Below are 26,509 nucleotides of genomic sequence, written 5' to 3'. Positions count from 1 at the left end.
AAAAATTAAATGAGGGCAAAAATAAAAATGGCCAAAAAATAGGGTATTTTAAAAAAGGGTATATCAAAAATGGTATTTTTAACAAATTCTCTATAATTAAACAGTTTTAAGATTTAACAAAAAATAAAATAGTAGTTAAACAATTTAACAAATAGTTGTTCACACACAAATCAAATCACATAGTTTTAAGAAAAATTATTATGGAAAGAAGGATAAATAAGTACACTTGAAAAAATTATTGTTAATCGATACAATGGTACAAAAAACACAAATATGCATCAGAAAAAAAAAAAAAAAAAAAAAGACAATTTATAAATTTTGGTAAATTAGGTACATATCCAGCTAAATTGTCTGCAAAACCTTTTAATGGGACTCTCACCTGGAGAGACAATGTATTGCCCACCGTTGATAGGATCACATAGCATCTTGCAAGGGTTATCACATATGGCTGGAGTCGTTTTTTTGATGCTTTCATGCACTGGTTTACGACACAATCTTTGACACACGCGTTGGAATGAGAAACTTGTGCTGAAATTGAAAACATCATTGTTATTAGAATTACAATAATCATTGAACTGCAGATTTTCTTTGATACTTGAGCTGCCATGTCGTTATAAGTATCGCGATCTATGCAAACTTATTGTAATGTTTTTTTTTTCCCGTAGTGCGTTTTGAAACGAGATGAGTTGGTGAGAATGTTGGGTTGATGTTTGATGATTTATATAGTTACAAATAATTCTACCAGAATTTAGTAGTTACTATATTTAGGAAGTCAAGTTGTTTTTTTTTTTTTCATCTCTTTTTATTTGGTAAATATGTCGATTGTTTTTTAAAAAACTTAGATGTGTTATACTGTTTTGGCCATATAATTAAACAACTATTTGATGTGCATAGATAAGTAATAAGTAACAGTAATTGCTAATATTATTAGCCTAAACAACACATATCTAAATGGCACTTTAAGTTTACGTTGATTTTAGTAATAACTCAACATATATAATCGTGCTATGTACAGTAATTTTTGGTTGACTGCCAAACTGAAGAACGCCATGAGATATGGGCCATATGGCTTCATTTTGATATAAGAAATGAGAAATTTATAAGTCGTAGAAAGAAAAAAAAAACATGAAGCGAGCGAAGAGAGGAACCAAAAAGTTCATAAATTCCGGAGGTAAAGGAAAAAAAAAAATGAGAGAGTCTGAATTTGAACGTGAAGAGGATCAAATTAATCGTATTTAGTTATCATGCAATAAACTGAAAACGTTGAATAAATTGGATAAGGTGAAAGGTATTAGTCCATTTTGAATCTGAAACGATTTCAAGATTTAAATATTTTAGGGAATATATATATCCTTTATTTCAAATCTATAGTTTTTTAACGAGGGGTGAAAGGTTCATCAGGCACAAAAGAAAAGCGTTGTTTACCAAAAAAAAAAACAAAAAAAACTTAAATATTTTGAGTTGAATATACAAAAAGATGTAGGAAAACATTTACATATATATAAAGTTTATTTCATAAACTCACAAAATAATCTCATAAATCTTTAAATTAAAAACCCAAGTAATTTCATTAGTTTTTTTTTTAAACACATACTAGATTAGTATCCTTGCCCTTCTAGAGCACTTTATTTCATATAAAAATTTTGAATAATTTTTTTTTCTATTTTACTTTTTTTTATGTTATATTAGCTTTAAATCATCTTATGACATTCTACATTTAACCCATCACTTGAAGATTATAATTCATTTCATCGTACATCTCACAATTAGAACATGTAAAATCAATAAAAGATCAAAACTCATCATATGATCATAGCAAAATTACATAAAGTAATTGTTCAAAGATAGTTTCTGTAAACATATACATATTATTTTCAATTTAAATTAGGTATATATAAAATTTAGATATATAAGATTAAATAAGTGGCGAAACACGTAAAATGATGGATATATATTTCATACACTCGTTTGTGAATTTCATATGATTGTAAAAAAAACCTTTAGTCTCAAATAATAACTTAAAATAAATATATTATAAATAATAACTTCAAATTATGATATTAATTCAAATGATAAGGATTTAATTATGTAAATCTTACAAACAAAAGGTTACTTTTGCAAATGTACTTCCAAATTAATAATAGGTTGATGATCTTCTTATTAAAATGTTTCAAATTATAAGTGAAAATGATTTTAAGGTAATATATACTTTGCACAAAAAAAATATATTTAAAGTTTATCGGCCAAACTCACGATTGTTTATTAGTTTTGGGTTAGAATTCTATATGCACTACGATTTTTTTCCCTAACAAGTTTGTATATATTAATCATTAATAATTTGTATTATGTGACCAAAGAAATTTTTATAATCATTATCTTATTTAAAATACGGTAAAAAAATTAAAATAATATAATAGAAATGTTATATAATTATTATAAATTTAAGATCGATACATTATATATTCTGCATGAGTAAATATGTACAAAAATTAAAGAAAGAAAGGTAAATATGCTTAAAATTAGAGATCTAAAGTATTTTTTTTTGGTTTACATCGTAAGTTTACAAAATTTACTTCATAATCGAGTTTTTGGCGAGCTTCAGTTTGTTCTATAAGATTGATACCAACATAACATGTATTATGCTAACTTCCAATTATGCACCTTATGCATTGGAGCGGTATTTATCCTAAAATAAATTCCATCTTCCTTAACTATCCATTCATATATGCTTCCCTGAGGTACTTTATGGGATCTGGATTTATACACATCAAATTTTTGTTCATACTTATAGTTAGGTCCATGTCTAAAAGTACACCAAAAAAGAGTATTTCTTAACCAGGAGTTCTCTTTGATAGGAAATTGATATAGTATTCCATGCGGCACATATTGTGGTCCTTTGTCGATAGTTCCAGATTTACAATGCACAAAGAGGGTTGTGTGTTTGTGATTGGGATCGAGATCGTTCCATATATTGAGCTTGTTTGGGAGCGCGAATACATTACCAATGGTGCATTGGCCATAAAATATTAGAAAAACTAAGAGATGTTTCATTGTTTTTATTTTTAGATGTTTTGATTCTATTTTTCTTGTGTTAAATTGCTTTTGTCCTTGCAATATTATTTATACACTTAGATTGCTATTTTTGGATTTGCATTTTCTTATCACCAGGCTTTTAGGAATTTTTGTTTATCAATGATTAAGTAGAAAAATTAGTATTTATAATATTTTTGACTAATATGAGGCTGTCTTGTTTACTAAAAATTTTGAACCAAAGAAATTTATGTGGTCATTTGTTCAAAAAAAAAAAGAAATTTATGTGGTCTCCTGATGGGTTAATCCGAACAACAAATATATCTTTGCAGGTGCATAACAGTCACAGTAATATATATGGAATTATATAGACGTCAAATATATTATGATGAAGTCAAGCCGAGATGCTATAACAATAATAAGCTCATCGATTAACTAGGATTCACAAAATTATCAACCACACTACGAAAGATAAAAATGCAATCAAGAGTCGAAATCTAATGTGTTAAAGACTTGAAATTGTGCAGCTACTGCGATCTAGGCGGTCTAAAGAATTAGTGTACCTAAAACTCGTTAATCCATAGACGTGACCCTAAATTGAAACTTAAACTAACAAGTTATAGTCCAAATCTTAAAAAAAAAAAAGTCGAGTTGATTTGTAGGAAAAAAATTATTTATATACGATTATTGATCAATATATACATAGCATATAGTATGAAATCTACGTACATAAATCTGCGTATTTTAATTGTTTTTTTGTATTTAATGTTATGCAATATGGGGACTAAATAATAAAAACAAACTTCCAGCCTTCATAGAAGTAATGATTCATTATAGAGACATATAGGCTTCATAAACCATGATCAATAAATCAGAATGTGGCTTCGATCGCATGCATGCATAGGATATATATATCTCGACTTTTTTTTTTTTTTAATGTTAAGCCTTATATCAAAAAGGTTTGCTACATTTCGGCTAGTTTGATGACTTAGATATTGATCGATATTTTAATTTGAATAGTAAATATAATTTGCCTGACATATACTAAAGTCTACAATACAAAGAGTAGTGATTGCTAGTTGTCATACAAAATAAGAGATTGAAAAAAAGTGATTAAGGAATCTACATTTGTAAGGTGGACTTGATGTTCACGATACTAAATCTTAAGGGATCTATAACCTTAATTAGTTTATGGGTGAGAGCTAAAGTCAAAACTAATTGCTATTGTCATACAAAATTACAAATTACGATCAATTTATTTGGCAATACGACGACGACATAAGAATATGATCATGAGAATTATTCCTCAAATTATTAAGAAAAAATGGAGAATGAAGATTAACAAATATTATTAAAAAAAAAAGGAAACATGAGATTCACATAATCATAAAAATATTTATTTTTATTCAAATATTATATCATTTAGTGACCAGGTAAAACATATAAGTAAAACCAACAACGATCTATCAAAATGATAGTAACCTAATGTTGGAATCAAAAGGACTAGATAGTTGAAAATCGTGATGATAAGATCGAAACAGCAAGACTCTAGACTGTGAAAAGACGATCACATACACAATCCGCCATGATAAAGGTTAAAAAGACCCAGATGATCTCCACCATAATCATACCACTGAAAATGATGAAACGGAAAGCTCCCTCGGAAAGACTTAACCAAACAATCACAAAAAAAAGCATTCGAGAAAATGTTAAAGAAGAGAGATAACTTCAACCAAGACATGATGAATCTTTCGGCCCTTTGATTCCCAGCATGATCAGTCGGATGGGAAGCTTGTTGAGCTGCGAGAAGAACTGACACTGGGGGGAGAGCAAGTAGAAGTGCTAACTGACTCAAAGCCTTAAAACACTTTCCTGCTACGTATATGCGTCGAAGGTCCGTGGCTGTAGGCTCTGGATCTGATGGGGTAAGACCAATCTGTGGTACGAGCATGAATGCGAATATGTTGAACATGATGACGAAGGCTAGTCTCATACGACGACCACGATTGTCCACGACCAGGTGATGTATGTGATCAATGTTCATTTCTGAGCTAAATTTGAGATGAAACAAAAAGAAAAGAAAAAGAGTTGAGAGGTTTTTGTAGTCAAGATGAAATGGGATGTGTCACTTGATCACATTTGGACAGCTTCATTTATAGTAGTTAAATTTTGGGTTACAGAAAGACCTTGTTACATATTTGGTTTTGTTTCTGACTTTCGGTTCAAATTGGTGATTATAACCGGTTTAAAACCTATCGTCCAAAGCATTATTGTAGTGATGGTGGATGATAGTTGTAAATAATTTTCTACATAGATGTGTGAGTCACACCTAATCTTTTCACGAATTTCTTCATCAGTATGGTATTTATAGTATAGCGATCAAGAAAATTGGTGCATACGTATGGTATTTATAGTATTGATCAAGAATAATGGAGCATAGTGGATGCACATTTCTTCACAACAAAAAGAAGCTAGCTGTTTCCATAATAAAAAGTGCAAAAGATAGTAAATAACTCATCTTTTTACATTTTCTTACCTCACGATGAAAAAGTTTATGAGTTGTCAAGAAATTGTATTTTGAAAAACAAATGAAAAAAGAGAGGAATATTTCTTCATTTAACGCACCGCTTCTATCACTAATTTTCGAGCACTTTGAATATTTTTATTCATGCATGCACAAATTGATAACCCAACAAGCAACACTAAAGATATGAATGAATATCAATATATGTTGTAGATTAATATGTGTGTACAATTCAATGCGTGCATGGTTTAGTGGATTCTATTGCATGGGTATATAGGGCAATTCCTTCGTCTTCTTATTTTATATAAGATGGTTGTATACATGACAAACTTAGAACGCAATATTTGTGTATATATATATTATATATATTTGGCTTTGCTCACAACTATATCTACAGAACACAAATGCAAGTTAACAAAAAGAAAGCCAAGTAAACGCGTCAATTTCACAATGCAATCTCACAATCGTATATTCGTATCGAAAACAGAGAGATATATAATTAGTTCAACTCGATTTGATTTTTTTACACGGTTCAATTCAAACCAAACGAGAACTGACCGGGTTGCTTCTAAGCCGAACAAAACTCTTTTGCGGATGCAAATGATACTTTACCAATCGTAATGTTGTTTTGTTGACGTCGACACTTGGTTTATGGACGTATTTATTTCATAAGAACAATGAGTAGTCGAACACGCGTACATATTATGTCGACGGTTATGGATACATACGTATAATGATGCAGAAAATAAGATAACATGAGTTTCTGTAATTGGTAATTCAAAACCAGTTGCATCCGTTAAGTAATGTAATTTTGTTACAAGCAAAATCGATAATAGTATCACCATCACGAGGTTGAAGGGTATCTTAAAAAGACGAAGCTCCCCGACCCCTTGCGAATCTGGTCAAAATTTTCCTTAAACTAAATAATGTAAAACCATTAATCTGATCATCATATTTTGGGTAAATACGGATGTGTATGTCCCAAGCACTACGTCACGAATCAATGTAAGAAAACCGTTAAAAAGACAATAATTCTTTTTTCTTTTTATGAGAATGCAAAATCAGAGAGCTTCTTTCAAATTATAGCTACGAAATATAATACTTATAGTTTGTAAGAATAGAAACTTACAACTTAAATCTTCGTAATTTTCTGTAAAAGTTATAATTAAATATGTGTCTGCTATATAGTAAGTAAACTATGATGCTTGACGTGAACATACTAGTTTGCAAAAATAAGCAAAGGATACACGAGAATGAATAATGAAAGTTACATACGTATTATGTCCATGATATAAGGTATAATACGTCTTATGGTGATATCAAACAGATACATACATATAATAATACCGAAAATAAAAATAACATGAGTTTCAGTTGAACCAGTTGCATCCGTTAAGAAGTTTATTGTCACAAAGTAAATCGACAATATTATCACCATCACGAACTCGAAGTTGATCTTCATTACTGATTAATTGTTTGTTACAACCTTTTTTGCAAGTTTGTTCACATATCGTAGGAGTGTGTTTTTTCGCCGATTTCAAGCACTGATGGACGCAATGTTTCACACACATTTCTACATTGTTGGAATGAGCAATATGTGCCAAAAACATCATCGTCATTATAACTACAACCATGAAAACACTGCATGTTTTCTTCAATGTTATGAGTTGCCATATTGTGAGATGATGATTACTGCAAATGGTAGATGAATACTTTTACTCTTTGTTTATGATTTGTGAAGAAGATGATTTGGTGGGTAATATTGGGGTTAATCTAGGTGATTTATGTCGTAAAACTATGTTGTACATATTTAGCAATTGTTTTAAGTTTGTTTCTTGTTTTTCTCTCATGGGATGTATACAACCAACAAATTTTATACAGCTTAGTTGTGCTTTTATTTTTTTAGTTGTCCAAACAGATATTATTTGGCATGGAACAGCAAATTTTGATATATATATGTTTGGTTTATTCTGTAACCACATGTTGTTACGAATTTTGATATATCTGGCAATGGAGGTTATGTTCTATCAAGGAATTGTCTTTTAAACACAAGAATGAAGGAACAAAGAGTTAGAAACAAATAAAAAAGAGGATTAATACGAAATTCAAATTTTCTCATTTAACATACATCATCTATCACTAATCTCAGTGCACAACTGAAAGTTAGATCGTTCCTAAAAGTTACTTAAAGTTCTTCATCAATGTGATATTTATATTATTATATAGTTGAGATAATACTTTCTCCTAAAAAAACAACACAAGTCATCCGTCTTTGTTCTCTTACATGGAAATGAGAGACAAATAGCGTGTGCTAGCTACATATCAAAGCCGTAAAGAGAACAGGCCACAAAGATAGAAAGCTAAAGTGAACTTTGCAAGAAGATTAATCAGAGGGCAAGCATGATAGTGGGCTAAACTCCTTAAAAGAGGATGCTCCCCTTGGAAATGAGGGCGAGACTTGTTTCATTTGTAGTCGATGGCATAAAACCTTCATGAAAGAAGAACTTTACCATTAGGAACACAAAGAAATGCTGGTTTCTTCCTCAACCTTGTTAAATTACTTTATCAAAGTTGTTCAAGATCATGATTACAAAGCATTTTACTGTGCCTATTATTTTATGTAAATGGCTTTGCTCACAACTATATCTACAGAACACAGATGCAAGTTAACAAAACAAAACAAAAAGCCAACTAAACGCCTTAATTTAACAAAGGAATCTCACAATGTGATCACAAGTTATGTTTAGAACCGTAACGGCCAGTCATGGTTTAGCTAAGGAGCTTTAAACTAAATCCACATGCAGATAGATGCTACTTCATCAAGAGCAAAACAGTCTCGAAAACAAGTAACCGTGACAACCTTGCACAACGTCCAGTAAAGGAGACGTCTGACACGCTTCGCCAGCTTCACGATCCATCCATTTCTCTAAAATAGTTTCAGCGACAATAGCAATGCGATGCTGCATCACCGAAGCACCCATCGGTCCAACTAAGTTCAATCTCGTAGCAGCCGAGACAACATCTCTCAGCGTTACAAACAGGTAAGCTCTCTGAGAAGTCTCGGAATCCATGCCGAGTAGACCACACACAAGCCCAAATATAGGGGCATGGTGGAAACACACGTTCTTGGACCCCAAAGAGGCGTCCCGAATCGTTTTCAGATAAGGGATCTCAGTGAAAACCGAAGCAGCTATGCGAAACAACGCTGATCCTTGTGAAACCGAGGCCTTTGAAGAGACTTGGTTGGTTAAAGTGGCGTCAAGAACCCGGTCTAGTTTGTGCCATGTCTCTAAATCAGGAGACTTGAGAGCAGAGTAGACAAAAGGAAGTAACAAGCTAGCAGTGTTATCCAACAGATGAATGATATGAGTTTCCAAATCTTCAGGAGATGAAACTAACCGAGTCTGAACAGCTGCTTCAAGACCAAAGGAATGAGCAAAACCTCCTGTTGGTAAAATTGAATCAAGTAATTGCCACTGACTCCACTGCGTAATACAAGATGATCTTAACAACACAACACTCTCGCTTCTTTCGTCTTCCTCAATCGTTTCTTCCATCAAGAGAATGCTGAAACAAATTATGCATTTTTAAAACACAGAATCCATAAGAACATATATTTAGATCATCAGAACTCAAGAATCCCAATTTAACAAATAACACAGGACGACGAAATTGATCATATATATAAAGAGTAATAATCTCTGTGATACCACAAACCTCAATCTATGAATGTGATTAAGCAAGCTCTCAACTTTATTAAAAAAAAAAAAGAAGCGATTTTTAAAACTTGAGATAAATCTAAGAAATTGGAACAGAGCCACAACAGTGACTACTATATCAAAGATTCTCCAGAAAATAAAAAGTCAGAGTCTTTTAGATTCCAGTGAGCAAATTGATCCATCCAAAATATCGAAAAGGAGAAGATGAAAACAGGGTAAGCCCAACGAGGAATCCAGAACCTAATCAAAATCATAAGATCTGAATCGAATGAGTAAAGCTTCTTTTTTTTTTTTAATATAATTACCGAGAGGCGTAGAACAAAGATGAGTGATAGAGAGAGAGAGAGAGAGACACTTTAGACTTCAGAGTTCAAGAGTCTCCTCGACGGGTACAGAGGCGGAGGGATAACTCCGGCGGAAGACGAGACTAAGGATCCTAATATATTTATTAATTTAATCTTTTACATTTCAATTCAAACCAAAAGAGAACCGACTGGGTTTTGGTCTAAACCGAACCGAACTTTTTTTTTGCCGATACAAATTGATGATATTCACCAATCGTAGACCGTAGTATATGGGTATTTTCTCTTATCTAGTTTCTTTTTTTGTTTGGGAATGTTTTGTTGACATGCATAGACGACATTTGTTTTATTTATGGAAGTTTTTTTTACTATTACATAAGAACAATGAACACGTACATATTATATGTGAACGAGTATATTGATATCAAATAAATACATACGTACATATTTTATATATGTTAATTATGTAGAAAACAAAAGAATAATTTAGGAGTTTCCGTAATTCAGGACCATACTGGCCATTTCCAGTTGCATAAATTCCATTTACAGGGTGAAGGGGCAACGAGACCATCTTCTTTACCGTTTTGTTGTTTGTTGCAGCCTTTTTTGCAAGTCTCTTCACATACGGTAGGAGTAGGTTTTTTCGACGATTTCGAACACTGTTGGAGGCAATGCTTCACACACATTTCTACATTGTTTGAATGAACAATGTGTGCTGAAAACATCATTGTCAATATAGCTACAACCATGAAAACACTCCATGTTTTCTTCAACGATTGAGTAGCCATGTTACAACTCTTTTTCTTTTTCACCCTCTGTTTATAGTTTATGAAGAAGATGATTTGATGGGTAATGTTGGGTTAGTCTTGGTGTTTTATATAGTATAATTAGTGCTGTCCATTTTTAGCAACTGGCTTTAAATTTTGGTTATTGTTTCTCTGTCGTGTGATGTATACAGCCAATAAATTTTGTACAGCTTAGTTGTGTTTACCTTTTTAGTTAACAAATTACTACCATGAAATAACAAATTTTGATATTTATGGCATTTTGGTTTATTTTGTAACCATATGTTGTTACAAATATTTATTTGTGGAAGCACATATATATATATATATGTATATATATATATCAGTATTCAATAATATATATTCGAATAATCTATTAATTAAATGAATGCGTACCATCATTAATTATAACGTAACAAGATCCGAATCCAAATCAGTTAAACTTGATCACAACTCACAACATCTCTTAGCTCAAAAGAGACGTAACTTTGTAGGATCTCGATCGATCGCTATATTGTCGTCTTATCATATTTGTTTTCTTGCCTTTTCCCATGTGATGCTAAAATTTCAATTGAAAACACTTAACAAAAGGAAAAATTTTAGGATTTTTTTTTTTTTAATTAAAGACTCTCGAATTGAATACAGAGAAGTGACCCACAGATATGATATACCCATACCATAAAATCCCATAATGGGAACATGACTTGAATCCTACCCAAAGATTATCCATTCCTCACATGTGCTCATTCTTTTTAGTTTTTTGTTTTACTTCACTTTTTCTTATGTAAAAAAGGTCGTTTCTTTCATAGTGTGTTCTCTAGTTAACCTTGTAGGACTACTTTCATTCCCTCAAAAATTGATAAGATTGTATAAATTACAAGGATCTGAATATGGCCATGTGAATATTTATCAAGAAGTGGACTGAACAAGATCACTTTTATCGAATTAACTAAGCAACAACAATAAACTGAAATCTATGTTCAGGCATAACGTTGTGTGTAGGGAAAGCTCTTTAGTTAATTTAATTTGTTTACATATTATTAGCAAAAATTGTTCTCAAGCCTCTAAAACTATAGTTTTACAAGCCCAACACCCAAAACAACTCTTTTCAATCAACATTTTCACATTTTTTCTTTTGGATCAATAATGGATATGTATAAACCACTCGGACAACAAATAAATAATGAAACTTTCTTAATTATGAAAAGTTAATTAACAATCTCTTACTTTGAAAAATTCAGAATATAAATAAACCGATGTTTTCTTTAATTTTTAATTTGTCATGGTCGGACCCATCCAATCGAACTGGTCCATATTGGTTTGAGAAACACTGTTATTAATTAAGTCATAAACTACTAATAGCATTTTGATCATTGTGAGCAGTATAGTGTAAAGGAAGTATGTGGGATGGTCTAATTGAAAAAGTGATGATACATTGAAACTCATCACTACACAAACATATCACCTGTCAATGTCTCTCTAAGTGTTTGGGTCTTTAGCTCTTGATATTGAAGCCTGTCTTCTTCTTCTTTTTTTTTTTTTTTAAAGATCACGTGAACGCTCATTTTTTTTGACTAACAAATCAAATGGACCCCTTTTTTATGTTCACATCCAAAGAGACCCCAACTTTTTAAAATGAGGTCAATCTAGCTCCCAACTCTAATCATGATTTATTTACTTACTAAATTCCCATTTGGATAAGCACGTGATATAAAGTTTGTGAAGACAAATAGTAGCAGAAGACTTATAGTTTGAACAATTTTCAAGATGATTAGCAAATAGGGAGAAATTTCATCAAACCCTAAGCTAAATCTGATCTTTTGTTTCGCCCAAAGAAGAAAGAATTGCATATTAAGCGATATAAGTCTTGATAATGGAGAATTGCCCATGTGATGTGAGAGAGCCATTTTATAAATTGAGCAGAAAACATAATAATTCTCTCACACGGAAATAAAATGACAACTAAAATAATTTATACAACACATGAGTCTATCCATTTAATTATCAACTCATATTTGTTTGAGCTGAAATTTCACAATGATTTATATATCCCATTAATTGTAAGGTAACAAAAACTTGAAGTGAAAGTGAGGAGATATAGAATTGAATATATTGTCGAACATGGAGAATGACCTCCAAAATCACTCACTCACACATATGAAAGAATGATGACTTGTATTGATGGGTCCCTGAATATTCGGATACATTCTTTTTTGGAACTACGAATACTACAAGTGGATGCTTCTCGTCCAACACGTCCAAAACTCTTAATTTGTTTTTTTCTCAACAGACAAATATATTTATATATGAATTCTTTGTTCACAGTTATCTTTTTTTTTTAAAAATAATAATAATGACTAGCTAGTTATAATGACTAGCTAGTTATATATAATATCTATTTCACATGCCACGGATTACAAGCGATCGATCAATCATCCTTCTCGAACCATCTGTTCCATTCTATATCTGGTAAGACCAGAACATGCTTCGTAGAATTGGCTAATTAAACAACCTACATCTGATGTTCTAAATATTAGTGATTTGTTGAAGCAACAACGTTCCTAGATATTAAAATCGGTTTTTAAGTATTTTTCTGATCATCATAAATTTATAAATACTTTCGTATATATTATATCTCGAATACACGTAGGCCATGCCATTATAAAAGTACCAAGTTCGAGACCTTTTCTTTTATAACAGGTGCATGACTTATACTTGCATCTCATCAAACGAATACAAATTAAACTCTAAATCTAGGGTATTACTATTATACTGTACACACTAATTAATTTTGTAGATTGTCATTATCTGAAAAACAATGATGTCAACAAAATCTAGAAACCAAAACGAGCTTAATGGATTGGGAATTTATATATTAATTATATTAATTCTTTAACAAAAAAAATTATATATTAATTAAAATTCATGTCATATCAAAATCTCTTTTTCCTTTTTTGTTTTTTTCCTTTTCTCCGGCAACTAAAAGGCTTATCTACTTGGAATTCTTTTTTTTCTTAATTACTTGGAAAAAATATGAAATATATATTCGATATATTATAAATTACAAAGCTTCAATTTTAGACCAAATCCCCATCCCTTTGTTACATATTTCTATCTTTCTCTCCGTCTCCCTTCTCTAGTCTCTTCTCTCATCGGAAGTGAAGAAGATGGATATGTACAAAGATGATAGCTCACCATACTGTTATTTCCATCCAAAAGAAGAATATGTTGGAGTTTGTCCACTCTGTTTGAATGAGAGGCTTCTTGTTTTAGCTTCAAAACAGAGATCATCAAGAACTAAACACTCTTCCTCTTCACCAATCATCAGCCTCCCCAAGATCTTCGCCTTGAGCTCCCTCCTCAGTCGCCTCGATCTCCGTCACCGTAAATTCCATCCCTCCTCCGATCTTGACGTCTCCACAAGCCAAGAAGGTACACAATTTTTTTATATGTATACTTCATACTCGCATAATATAATATACATACATCTTTTTATTAATAATCAGTTTTAACAAAAATCAAAATAAATACTTCAAGATCTAATTCCAATTAGTAATTTTCTCGTTCTTTATTTCTTTTGGTTTGTCAAGAATACACAGTATTTTCCATTTTCCAAAAAAAGATTTTCAACTTCTCCCACACAATATTTTAAAATTTTTATATTATAAATCTATGTGTATGTGTGTGAAATCATGAGATGATTCTTATTTGCAACGATGCACATAATTTTCTGTTTATATGCATATAGCCACCATATACACACACACATTTATACTAGACTCATTTTTTCTTTCTTTTCAGAAAGGAGTATTTCATATTAATATTATTTTAAATCGGGCCAGCTGAAAATTTTGTTTTACTCGATATAATGAGTTGTGTGTTATACGGCTTATCTTTTATAGTTGGTAAGTAATGTCGTTTTGTATGAATAATTGTACACGATCATCAATTATTATTGAAATTCTAAGAGTTTCATATTTTGTTTTCAGATTCTTTCATATCAATAAAATTCGAAAACGATGGAAACGCGTCGTGGGAGAAGAAAGCAGTAGTGACAACAAAGGTTTGTGTAGACAACACAACAAACTCAACATGCAAGAAGCAGCAATCCCCTATAAAGAGCAGCACCAGTATCGTAGAGCACACCACTGCCAAGTCATCGCTTAGGTGGCGCAAGCGGATTGGTCATCTCTTCCACGTTATCAGACTCAGGTCAGGATCGTCCACCACTTCTTGTCACGTGGCATCATCCAAGGTCGAAGGAGCCAAAGTGAGGAAACAGGGTTGGATGGTGAGGACCTTAACCAGAAGAAAATCGAGGAAAAGTAAAAGTTGAAGATTTTTTTTTTTCATATATATCTAATTAATACATTTGAAAAAAAAACAAATACTTTTCTATATATTTTTTGTAGTTTAATATTTTGGTTTGGTCGTTTTTTCAATGATTGATGCTTCTGTTCGAAGAAGAATTATGTGGAAGTTTTTTTTTTTTTTTTTGGTAAATAATGACAATACATGGTTTGAATCGATTGTATCCATAGATTAAATTATTGAATTAGTTTTAGAGTTTTGCTTAAATATATATTACATTTACATGTAAGGATATGTAAAGGGACAAGAGTCTTTCCCTACACCATACCTCTTTGTAGGCATGTGGTCTGAATCTGATAAAAGCCATTAAAAGATGGGAGAAGGGTCAAAACTCAAAATAGCCTTTTATCATTATTTCAATATGACAAAGGAGAAAGTTTTGATTTTTGAAAACAAAAAAAATAAAGGTACAATTAAAGAGAGAAGAAAACTAGGAAAGTGAGTTGCTTTAATATAAATAATTTTGCATGGGATTCTTGAAGTTTTCTCTACTTAGACTTTTAGTGCTCACCTTAATTCCTTTTTATTATTTTATAAATGAGAGTAGTACAAGTTATTATGCAAGAAGACGAGTCCATGTTAGCTTGTTCACAATAGTGGGAAACATTGGAGCACAAAAAATGGACCCCAAAGCATTGCCCCATTCACATTGTCTTATAGTTGTCTCTTTTGTATACATTGTATATTTCCGAATCCCATATTTTTTAGTTTTTTTTTTGTGATACTAGTATATATTAGAAAAATCGAGATAGTTATATAGCACATCGGTTTATGTTGGCGAGTTGTTCATGTCATATGTTTTACCAAGTTCATTTTTGATTCGAACGAAATTGGTTAAAATGTTGAGATCAATAGTAGATTCATTTGACAACTGATTTTGATATTTGAACTTTATTGTGTTTGAGATGACAACTCAAAGGAAAAAAGTGGCTTTTAATTTGGCTGAGTTCAATCAAAAGTAGGAAAGCAATGTGACTACTCGAAGGAAAATTATAAAAAAATTATCAATGTGGTAAGACTGATGCGAAGGAAAACCTAATTTTTAGGTTAATAAAAGGACGAGTAGACATTTGTTTGTTTTGTGACTTTTGTCCACTTTTTTTTCGTGCCCTATGTTGAACAGGTTTGCTGAAAGTGTGTAGTAATCGATTGTTCTTTTGTCTGGTCAGGAAAATAGTTCTTATTCAGCAAAGCAAGTTTAAAAACCTTGCAAAGTGTAGTTGTGGGTAGCTCTCGGAACAAATTAAAACAAAGTTGGATAGTCAAGAAACATCAACGATCGAGTAATGGTATAGTTGAATGTTTAGTCGATTAGAGTTTTGTTGACCATGGTTTTATCATAATTGTTTTACATATCAAATGTATAAGTATAAGTGAAAGAATTAATAAGATTTTTGCATAAATTTCGTAAATTTACTTTTCATTTTGTCGAGAGCGTTGGCTGTAGGGTAAAACGGGACCATTATAATAGATGATCGTATTCAAAATTAGGACCTGGACCACCTACCTATATATTTTTTACCTAACATATATGAAAGATTTCGAAGAATTAAATGATTCTTTTTTTTTTATAGTAATAATCCCATTTAGATTGATCCAAAAATTCTTAGATATAAATATCACAAAGAATAGAAAACTTCATATATAATGAACAAGACAAGGATCCTTGATCAGGACGTAAGCCCAAGTGATCTGCGTATGCATAGACACACCAATAGAGATAGGCAGCCAATACGTTGTATATTTCCGAATCCCATATTTTAAAGTTTTCTGCGTATGCATAGACACACCCATAGAGATAGGCAGCCAATACGTTGAATATTTCCGAATCCCATATTTTAAAGTTTTTTTGTGATACATAAGTTAAATTAAGTTATGGCCAACCGGCTGCATATGCATAGAAATAATAAACTAATGTTTTCAATTCGTATTATGATCCCTTAGCTCGGTTGGTTATAGTGTGCCGCATGTTAAGTGCCAAGTTCGAATCCCGTCTTTGCATCTGATTATTTGATTTTTTTTTTTTTTTTTAATTTCGTTTTATTTTGTTTACCACTTGTCATGTCCTTTTTTTAATTGTCTTTCTCTTTCCTACATGTTTTTCTTCTTCACTATGATGGGTGCATTTTACATATTCTTTTTATTCTCTCAAATAAATTAGGTTCATTCAGTTCTATTTTAATCCTTGTAATTCTATTTTAACTTTATGAAAAATATCATGTTTTAAACTGTAAAGATTACATTTGAATTAACAACATATTAATGAAATGAGTAACTTAGTAAGCATTTTATCATCTCATTTGTAGTTTATTTCATACAAAATTTAAATTTCTATGATATTTTAGAAATGTAAATTCAAAAGGTATTTTTAAGAATAAATTGCAAAAATATTAATTTATAACTGAGCAAATGAATTATTTTATACAAGATATGTAATAGAGTACATTTAGAAATCAAAATAAATTAGTGTTTGATGACAAAAAAATAAAGAAGTAAATTAGTGGTATGTACAAAATAATAAATAGTGTTTCTGATTTAATATTTTAAAATGTATTAAAAGTATTTTAAATTATTTTTACTTAATATTTCTTATCTTTGGCGGTAATAAATTTGTGTTGGTTTTGAAGAAGTTTTATTTCTTTCTGATTTGAATAAGCTTTTAAGTTTGTATTAAAATCATTTGCTTTCAGTGTTAGGGAGAAAGCGCTATCGTATTTTCGCATTAGGGAATTTAGTGAATGTTAAGGGATTAACCGATTGCACCAATAAAGATGTGGTGAGGGTAATAGAGATTCTCGGACTACAAATAGAAACCAAGAATGAAACCCAAAATTTGAGATATGGCCGTGCGATCGAGTAAGTCTTCATTACTTCCCAACGTTACTCTTTTATTTCAACATATATTTGAGTGTGTGATTGGGTAAATTATTTACAAAATATGAGATTTTACGACCATAATAAATTGATATTGAATGATAATGCATGGTCTATATGTTATAAACGTAGGTCATGATATTATGAGTGACAACAACATGTGGGATTCAAATTTCAAAGTCTTGAACTAAAGAAAGTGACGTATACTTGGAATCATTTCAACTACAACAGTTATCCAATTTTTCTTTCTTTATTAAACAATATATGCACTTGTTCCATTACATTAATATGAATATTTATACACATATATCACTTTGTTACTTACATTATTACATAGCAAAACCTAATAGAATATATGATTATAATTATTTTAATTTTAATATTGTTGCTCACAGTAACAGTAGAATTCAATTCGGTAACAAATTCTTTTCGTTATATTCTAAAATGGTACATGCAACATACAGTCACCTGAGGTTCTATGGTGTAGTGGTTAGCACTCTGGACTTTGAATCCAGCGACCTGGGTTCGACTCCCGGTAGGACCTCTCTTGCATCTTTTTTTTCTCCATACTGTACATTGTAATAAGAGATAGCAAAATCGAACCAAACCAATATTCATCAAAATATATAATACTAATTAGATAAACCACACCAAGATCACTTCTTCAAACCGAACCAAAACTTAATTTGAAAACCGAATGCCAAGCCTAATTGTAATCGTCAATAAATAACATTTACAAATAGTTTTTTCCCTTTAGTACATACAAATCTGAATGCTATTAGAACTTAGTAGGAACACCTCAGATACATAAACAACAGATGAGTGGGGTAGTAGTTACACAACAAACCATATATTATGCAATTGAGAGCGTCTAAATTGGCTATCATTCTCCATGGTTGCGATGATTGATGTTCTCTTGATTTCTTTTTGTACTTCTCTCTCTTCTAAAAGCATGAAACAGATCCAATCCTAGCCCGACATTGAGGATGTTCATTCCCGTCATACCAGACAGCGCTAGCGGTAACTCCACGCCTTTCCCAAACTTGTGTGCGTCTTTGATGAGCTTGACAGTGATGAGAATGTGAGGAATGCACCTGGCAAACACAAAGGTTGTCCAGTTTAGTACCCACTCCAGTTTCACCAATGCCGTGTTACTGTCTCGGATTCCCGCCATTCTCCTTAGCTTCCTCACGTGCAGAAAGATCGAATGCATCTGTTTACACATTGAAATAACAAATGTCACTTTGGTTCACATAGGTACATGTTGTGGAGTTGAATACTGTAGTCTATGTCCAACTGGGATACGATATATATGAAACTAAAGCTAATGTTAGCATGGTCCGCAAAAGAAACAGAAAATAGACAGAAAAAAAATCTTCAGGAAGAAAAAAGTGGAACGTACCTCACAAATGAGAGTAAGAATCAGGTAGTTGATGGTTACATTTCGGTACAGAGCCAATGTGAAGCAAACAAGGAGGACGAGATGGTGAACTAGAATTGAAGGTATTAAGCCGCTGTATAAACGGTACTGAAGCATATCCCACTGGTCATATGCAAAGTAGCCGCATGAGAAACACAAAGCTGGATATGCCCATTTCCAAGTACCACCAACCAACTCAGAATGATCGAACATCTCGTCTAACCCTTTGGCTAAGCATTGATTGAGCAGAATAAAAACCACTGTAGTTAACACAAGTGGGAGAGTAGAACTTAATCAGTATGGCTTGGTGAAGAAACTATCATATAACAAAATAATGGCAAAACAGATGGTGTAATGGTCTTTTAAACCGTATTAATACATACATTCAAGGGTATAATAAGTATAACTACTAAGACTAAATGATCCGCTTAAATAGAAGCAACGAGTAAGCTCCCCAGACCCAAAAGATAATACAATCGAAGGTATATGCTTTATAAGAACGGTTGCCGCAATCCAAGAAACAAATGGCATTCTGATAAGAAAGCAAAAATTCTCCTCCCCTTACTAATACCAACTCATAGACCAACAAGCGAAACAACTTATTTACCCACATCCCAATCATGGAATCAACAAAGCTACAGATAAAAATTGGAAGTTGAAGAGTTAATATACTTTTTACCTCATTAACCTAAAACATCAAAATCTGTCTCTGACAAAAAAATTACACGGGAGATTCAAAGTGATTACAAGAAAATAGCATAGAGACAGCAAACCATACCACTATAATCAAGCAATCATAAGAACAATTCAAACGGAAACAATGAACTAATGCAAGGGCATAAAACACAGAGCGCACCAAAGCAAAATGGAGAACGTAATTGAATCCAATAAACTAAGCATAAACAGAGAGAAAAAGACGGAAGCGGGGACCTGATGCGGAGGTAACGATAGAGTGCAAAAGCGAGACAGAGGTGTTAACAAAGAGAGGGTCACGAGAAATCCACGAACGAACCACCCAATTCATCAATTGAAAGAAGCATCCACCGCATATCACCCATAGAAGCTCGTTCCGGAGATTGAAAACAATCTCAAACACGACGGAGACTAGCCATAGAAGCAGCGTCGCTAGAAAGAACTGCCCTGCTCCATTCTTCTTCCCTCCCGTGCTCCCAGTCCCGTTCCTCGCCATCGAAAACCCCTCTCTCTCTCTCTCTCTCTCTCTCTCTCTCCGCCCGCCCCGTAGATTCCTTAGTAAGTCCGGCAAAGCTCAACCCTAAATTGGATTCTCAGCTGGAATCTCCGATGATATACATTTCCAATATTGGCGGAAGAGACTTATACAAATGCCCTTTAACGTAGTAGCCTCTTTGGGACGCAACGGACACGTGTCCTTCGGTACTTGATCCTTCTTGAATGGCTGAGTCATCTAAATTAATAACAATGTCAATGCCGACGTTTCGATGTCGACAAGGCCTAGTTACGGCCCATTTTGAGAATTAGTCAGCCCATATGTAATCATGATTCGGAAAGATGGGCAAACCACTCCAATACACTTACTATATACACAGTACAACAAAATCAATGAACTGCGTTGTTAGTAGTTGTTTTACACACACACAAGGTGGAACACGACGACTATAAACAAAACACACCATCAGACTGATATATTCAGGTAATATTTTAGACCGGTTTCCAAACTGATAAAACCTCTTGGAACATCTCAAGCATCAGTTCTCGATCAGCTTGCCTGAAGAAACTACTGATTTCTTCTCTGACATCATAAATCTTTCCGAAATCAAACAAGTACATCAGACACCCTTTCTTCAGTTTCTCCAGCTGATAAAGCCATGCTTCTTGTAGCCTCTCGAGCACATTACCCGAGTTTATATCTTCCATTAAGCTTTCCTCGCATGACGCTTTCAAATCCGTTATGTCGTACTTGTTTGCAGCACCGAGTAGAGCGAGCCTGTGTTTCCAGAAGTCTTCTTGGGTTATGTTCCCGTAGAGGTAACTTAGGAGAGCCATGCAAGATTCTCTTGACATGTCGTCGATGTGGATTGTGGATGATTCTTTTTCCTTGAGGTCGTGGTGGAACATGCTTTTGAATACCGTTGAGCTAGCCGAGAGGATGGCTTTGTGAGCAGAGAGCGTGCCGTCGGCTGTGTGGATTGTTACATCGGTTAGGATGCTTTCCTCTAGCATCCGGGATAAACATTTGAGAGTGGTTTGTGTTGAGATTGATTGCATTGTTTCATCAGTTGGCCAAACAGGTGAAGCTTCACCACCCTGGATTTATATTCTGATTTAAATTGATCAAACATCGCAAGCAAAATGCAAGAGAAACTCGAAGAAACTAAAGACATATTACATTCAAAGGGAAGATTTTGAGATCAAGAAACTCGACATCAATGGTGAATCGACCGTGGAAGCTGGAATCCACATGCCACACACAATCATCAGTTGTACGCAGTAGTTTTTCATAAACTGCACCACAATACAGAGTATCTCTCAGCTAACTTATAAACAAAAGCTAAATTTCAGTTCTAACTATATTCCCATAGTTCCATCTCATTCCAATATAAATTAAATTCACTATTTTCTGAAATCCCTAATTCAACCAATAATTCCAAATTTTCAAATCCAGTAAAGTCAAATTGAGAAACCAACACATACCAGGAGAGATGTAGAATCTACGATTAGGACCAACGTTGGAGACACGAAGAACAAATTTGGCAACAGGAGGTTGCTCCTTAGCTACTCTAGACAGTTCTGGGAATAGCCTCACTGATAAATAACGGTTCCTCTCTATTGACAGATGCCTTCATTACATCCAAACACACACAAAAATCATTCCGAGAAAAAATTCCCCAGATGTTAAAAAAAAAAACCCAAAAGTAGAAAGAAATACCAATTCCAAATCCCAACTTTGAAAGGATCTGATTTTTTGAAAGAGCAAGGTCCAAAATTCTCAATCCTCCATTGAGCTAACCTCGAGATTGTCTCCACCTTCGTGTCCCCCATCCACTCTCTCTCTCTCTCTCTCTCTCTCTAAGTTTTGACTTCCTCTCTCTCTCAACTCTTTTACTTCACGCCAAAATAACACGACGAAGCAAACAACTACTCACTCAGGTGCCTCCATCGCTTGCCAAGTGTACGACGATGTTGCGTTTTTTAATTCTTCAAACCCGGTTCGCTCCGGTTTAGTTTAGTAACCAAATTAGAAATTGGAAAGAGACGACGAAACGAGTTAGAGAGTGATCAGAATCAGATAAAAAAAATGGCGACGAAGGAGAAACCGAAGATCGTGTGGAACGAAGGGAGGCATAGATTCGAGACGGAGGATCACGAAGCTTTCATAGAATACAAGATGAAGAACGAAGGTAGTAAAGTCATCATGGATCTGGTTCGAACCTTTGTACCGCCGTCGAAAGCAGGATTAGGTTTGGCTTCGTATCTCTGCGTCGCCGCCTTCGAACACGCCTCCGAACACTCTTTCTCCATCGTCCCCACTTGCTCCTACGTCTCCGTATACTCTTCTTCCTCAAAACTGTGTATTTGATATCAGATTCTTGTACTGTTTTTATGAAATGTCTCGTGTTTTTTTTGCAGGATACGTTTCTTCCTCGGAACCCATCGTGGAAGCATCTGGTTCACTCAGAGGATTCCAAGACCATCAAGTCTAGCATCTGATCTCATCTTCTACTTGAAAAGCCTTTTGGTGTAATAAAACTTAAGACACTTCAGGTTACATTATTATAAAGCTTATTTCATGTCTCTGTAACAACAAAAACAAAAATCCCGGTATGTATTGTATTTTTTCACAATTCGACAGCAACAAAACACTAATGTTGTCAACATTATAAAAATAAAACGTGACAAAAATACATTATTCTATATTACATATTTGTACAGAAACGTTGTTCTTGTGTCTTTTTTTTAGCCGGTGACAAAGTAATCCATTTTATCCGGTGGCAAGTTCAAAACAGATTGATCAACCTAACATTAAGAAACAGATCCAGGTCAAAATCAATTGTAAACGAAATGAACAAAGGGAATAATAAAGCACGATTGCCATGGTTTTACTTGCCTCTTCGAAAGGAACGAAGACGAATGGAGTCATACCCCTCTTGTGTGAGACAGCAGGTATATCCGGGTTGTGAGTTTCATCGTCTTCCCAACCTTCAACTAGGCCAAGAATGTCTTCTTCTGTGTTGCTTACTTCGTCATCGTTCACACCACTTGTCACAAGTGACAACAAATCCATCCGGTTATTCGCTCCAATCGCTGTTCCTCTTAACCTAACCACACCCACAAAAAACAAACCCATAGTAAAGATCACAATGACTAGGAGCTACTCAACTTTAAACCATCTTTTGGCTTATCATAGGACTATTCATCACATTCACATTCATTAGACACACGGTACTTAAAGATAAGTAAGATGCATTCTTCCCAAAAGGTTAGATCCTTTTAAACAAGTCTAGATTCCCGGTAAGGGTCTAAACGATTCTATCGAAAAGATAAATTCATTGTCCTGTTTTGAGGGATTGAAATACCTTAAACGGATCCTTAAGACCGTAGGGGTTGTCCCTGGGTACAGAACAGCTGCTTCAATCTGCAAAAAAAGAGTATGTTTTCAGTATAATGAAGATGTAATGTTGTTGATGATCTCTAGCCAATAAAGCAGTTGGAAGCAAAGCAGCTAACCTTATCATCTGACATTGACAATGTATAGGTGCCTCTGTAAAGATTGTCAGATTTAGAAGAAGCCTTAAAGTTCATGTACTTGGCAACATCCTTCAATTTCTGCGATGAGTTCTGGAGAATATAATAACAAAATATACCAATGTTGAGAATTATCAGAGTCGATCCTGCCAGCAACTCACATTTATACCTAGTTAGATTAAAAGTGTGCAAACCTTGTAAAGAAATCTGCCAGATGGGTAGAATCTTATGTAGCGGTAATAACAAACCTGCAACAAAACAAATTCCAAATGAAGAAGAGGCCACTCAATAAATGTGTCTGTATGGGACAGAAGTAAGCCTATGGATGAAGAAAAGAGAGCAAGGCTATGAAAGAAGACAAAGACTTTACTATATGAACTGGATTTGTAATTTTCCACTCAGCAATCCCAGCTCGAATGTAAGTATTCCTACTCACATAAAGACCTGAGAAGAAGACACACAGTTTGAAAGTAATCATACATATATGAAGAGTTGATAAGTATGACATAAGGTTACTTTGATGAATAAAGGAATACATAGTGATACCACAACAATCACTAGGTGGTAGAATCTCATGAAGGAAGGGGATGGATTTACCATCAGTACGAACTCTGGATCTAAGAAGCCACATTTTCCTCCAAGATCCATCATATGTAGACTGCAAGATGTTATAGTTTTCGATAACACCAGTAATCTGCCAAGCTTTCAAGCAAGCATTACGCCAGAAGACAGGGTTTCGAACAGTGTACCTCCACTTTCGGCATACACAAGCTGCTCTACCTAAGTCATAAGGCATCATCCGAGCAAACACCTACGAAGTAACATCATATCCATGAGTACATACGAAACAACATGGGAAAGACTAGTAGTGTAACGAGGAAACAAGAAAAAGGAAGAAAGGGAAGATCAAAACCTCGAAAAGAAGCTCATCAGGCAAGCAACGATGAATCAAAGCTGGATCATAATGGGGTATACTGCTTGTACTTCCGCATGGTGCCACAGGCCTCACATGGACTCCATAGAGATCTACAACATGGGAAAAAATATATGATGTAACTACTCATCTCTAAAACGTAATATACAATTTGTGATAAAAGATGAAAACACAGTAGAGAATGATTAGATTTAGATGTACCAAGCCAAGGCCTCTTAGTGATAAAGTATTGGACAGTCCTGAGCCGCAACGCAGATTCGAGCTCAGATGGTATAGTGAGAGCATCTGTGACGACAACGAAGAAGAGACAACAAGCGAATCAGTAATTAGCCACAACACTCTCCTTTCATATCGTAAATACAACTCGTATATCATTTTCTCAATTTGTGATAAGAGTACATTCTCACAAGACCTACCAGATCAATTATGATCCAAAACACAAATATAGAGAAAACGTAATCAGACCCACAAAACCATGATACAACTGTTCAAAATTTATCAAAATCGAAAAGAAAAAACAGAAAATTTACATCAAATTAATTTTATCTGTTCTTGATGTCATATATAGATCCGATGAAAAATTTGTCAAAATTACCAAAAAAAAGAATCAGAATACCTGAAGTCATGGTAACTGCTGGACGATTTGAAAAATCCGGCAAGTTCGTAGCCGCCCGTGCGCGCTCCCTGTTACCGGGAAAACAATAAGACAATAGAACCAGACTCTCTCTCTCTCTGTCTTTTTTTTTTCTAATTAAATAATTTATTTTAGTTTTATTTGTTTTTCTCGAGATTCACGTTATTCCAACAAAACCGACATATCTGAGTTCAGACCAGTTCCAAGGTCGGTTTCAATATCTCGTTAACCAAGTGGTTTTGTTTGACCGTCTCGTCTGATAATATTAGAGAGTTACAGTGGCTCCTCCTTAATTCGTTTAGGCAAGAAATCAAGAATAACCAAAAATTGTGACAATCATTTAGTCTTTTAGATCAATTAATTTTTGTATTCTAAAACCTTAAAAATAAAAGAAAAAAACTTGCAAAAACTGAGAATTAGCTTAACAACAAAATGCGTTACAACAAAGTTTATTTATCTCTCATGTATCTCCTAGCTAGTCCCAATTGAGTGAGTGTGATCAACAAGCTAGCTAGCTCCACATTCTGCATTTCCTTTTTGGCCTCAAGCACAAAATGGTCAAAATCCCTAACATATCTCGTTCTCATCCTCATCAGATATATAGATCTTCAGCGAAAGGTGAGATCCTTTAGCACCGTATATTTTATGAAGTCATACTCATGAAACACTTTTATACTATAAAGGTAACTAGGAAGCGGGCCCGTGCGTTGCCGCACGGGAAAATGAAAGTTTAAAGATATTAACATTGCTAAGTCATGTTTTATAGAGGAAATTTGATAATAATTCTCTCATTGAGAGTATTTCGGTTGTAGAATTTCTAAACTGGTTTTACGGCTATTCATTTTTCTGATTTATCAAGTTTTGTTAAAAATATATTTTTATAACTTTTTATAATCTTAATCACTTTTTATTTGGATGTGCTCATCAGCTATTTTGACAAAAATAATAATAATAATAAGCTAGATAAGTTAAACATTATTTGCAAAAAAAAAACATAACCAATAAACAAAATATCTATTTAAAGACGCATTTTTCAAATTTATTTCAATTTAAAAACAATCAAGTACACTAATAGCCAATTATTTTAGCAAACTAATAGCCAGTTATTTGATTTTTTCTTTTGTTCAAAATTTGAGTAAAATTATACAAATTACTAATATTAGATCAAAATCATAACAAAAAAATCTTATA

General features: G+C 33.3%; 7 protein-coding genes, 1 non-coding gene and 1 pseudogene across 11 annotated transcripts; 3 read left to right on the top strand and 6 right to left on the bottom strand.

Annotated features, from left to right (window-relative positions):
• Positions 1-326: 326 nt before the first annotated feature.
• LOC104776304 (uncharacterized) lies at positions 327-607 on the bottom strand (annotated as a pseudogene).
• Positions 608-2,411: 1,804 nt separating this feature from the next.
• Positions 2,412-3,087, bottom strand: LOC104776303 (S-protein homolog 21-like). The gene has a single exon (XM_010500342.2). It carries the CDS (start codon positions 3,049-3,051, stop codon positions 2,638-2,640), a length of 414 nt encoding a protein of 137 aa, XP_010498644.1. The 5' UTR covers positions 3,052-3,087; the 3' UTR covers positions 2,412-2,637.
• Positions 3,088-8,089: 5,002 nt separating this feature from the next.
• Positions 8,090-9,958, bottom strand: LOC104776302 (urease accessory protein F). 2 transcript variants are annotated; one of them, XM_010500338.3, is made up of 2 exons: positions 9,579-9,958; positions 8,090-9,121 (listed from the first exon to the last, which is right to left on the bottom strand). In XM_010500338.3, the coding sequence occupies exon 2, from the start codon at positions 9,109-9,111 to the stop codon at positions 8,374-8,376; it is 738 nt and encodes a 245-aa protein (XP_010498640.1). In that variant the 5' UTR covers positions 9,112-9,121; positions 9,579-9,958; the 3' UTR covers positions 8,090-8,373. The 2 variants fall into 2 exon arrangements, with proteins under 2 accessions (XP_010498640.1, XP_010498643.1); XM_010500341.3 differs by having other exon boundaries at positions 9,627-9,686.
• Positions 9,959-13,315: 3,357 nt separating this feature from the next.
• Positions 13,316-14,938, top strand: LOC104776301 (uncharacterized). The gene is made up of 2 exons (XM_010500337.3): positions 13,316-13,792; positions 14,350-14,938. Exons 1-2 carry the CDS (start codon positions 13,528-13,530, stop codon positions 14,694-14,696), a joined length of 612 nt encoding a protein of 203 aa, XP_010498639.1. The 5' UTR covers positions 13,316-13,527; the 3' UTR covers positions 14,697-14,938.
• A 3,139-nt stretch (positions 14,939-18,077) lies between these two features.
• On the top strand, positions 18,078-18,149 carry TRNAQ-UUG (transfer RNA glutamine (anticodon UUG)). The gene has a single exon. It is a non-coding gene; the product is annotated as a tRNA-Gln (tRNA).
• A 141-nt stretch (positions 18,150-18,290) lies between these two features.
• Positions 18,291-21,311, bottom strand: LOC104776300 (uncharacterized). Its single transcript, XM_010500336.3, has 3 exons — positions 19,956-21,311; positions 19,008-19,285; positions 18,291-18,818 (listed from the first exon to the last, which is right to left on the bottom strand). Exons 1-3 carry the CDS (start codon positions 20,212-20,214, stop codon positions 18,489-18,491), a joined length of 867 nt encoding a protein of 288 aa, XP_010498638.1. The 5' UTR covers positions 20,215-21,311; the 3' UTR covers positions 18,291-18,488.
• On the bottom strand, positions 20,557-22,371 carry LOC104776299 (BTB/POZ domain-containing protein At1g21780). The gene is made up of 4 exons (XM_010500334.3): positions 21,934-22,371; positions 21,699-21,844; positions 21,394-21,509; positions 20,557-21,311 (listed from the first exon to the last, which is right to left on the bottom strand). The coding sequence occupies exons 1-4, from the start codon at positions 22,044-22,046 to the stop codon at positions 20,706-20,708; spliced, it is 981 nt and encodes a 326-aa protein (XP_010498636.1). The 5' UTR covers positions 22,047-22,371; the 3' UTR covers positions 20,557-20,705.
• LOC104776297 (acetyltransferase At1g77540) lies at positions 22,276-22,921 on the top strand. Its single transcript, XM_010500332.2, has 2 exons — positions 22,276-22,551; positions 22,635-22,921. Exons 1-2 carry the CDS (start codon positions 22,303-22,305, stop codon positions 22,713-22,715), a joined length of 330 nt encoding a protein of 109 aa, XP_010498634.2. The 5' UTR covers positions 22,276-22,302; the 3' UTR covers positions 22,716-22,921.
• Positions 22,814-25,522, bottom strand: LOC104776298 (F-box protein 7). 3 transcript variants are annotated; one of them, XM_087501258.1, is made up of 11 exons: positions 25,301-25,522; positions 24,886-24,969; positions 24,664-24,776; positions 24,500-24,561; positions 24,348-24,408; positions 24,121-24,194; positions 23,945-23,998; positions 23,733-23,843; positions 23,582-23,640; positions 23,113-23,323; positions 22,814-23,021 (listed from the first exon to the last, which is right to left on the bottom strand). In XM_087501258.1, exons 4-11 carry the CDS (start codon positions 24,512-24,514, stop codon positions 22,962-22,964), a joined length of 645 nt encoding a protein of 214 aa, XP_087357384.1. In that variant the 5' UTR covers positions 24,515-24,561; positions 24,664-24,776; positions 24,886-24,969; positions 25,301-25,522; the 3' UTR covers positions 22,814-22,961. The 3 variants fall into 3 exon arrangements, with proteins under 3 accessions (XP_087357384.1, XP_087357381.1, XP_010498635.2); XM_087501255.1 differs by having other exon boundaries at positions 24,297-24,408; positions 25,301-25,470; XM_010500333.3 differs by having other exon boundaries at positions 24,348-24,561; positions 25,301-25,505.
• Between the last annotated feature and the right edge of the window lie 987 nt (positions 25,523-26,509).

The sequence above is a fragment of the Camelina sativa genome, chromosome 3, assembly GCF_030686135.1.
Source record: "Camelina sativa cultivar CO46 ecotype springtype chromosome 3, ASM3068613v1".
In the NCBI taxonomy this organism is placed as follows: Eukaryota; Viridiplantae; Streptophyta; class Magnoliopsida; order Brassicales; family Brassicaceae; genus Camelina; species Camelina sativa.
The sequence above is the reverse complement of the archived record's forward strand: the minus strand, read 5'-3'. Positions and strand labels throughout refer to the sequence as shown.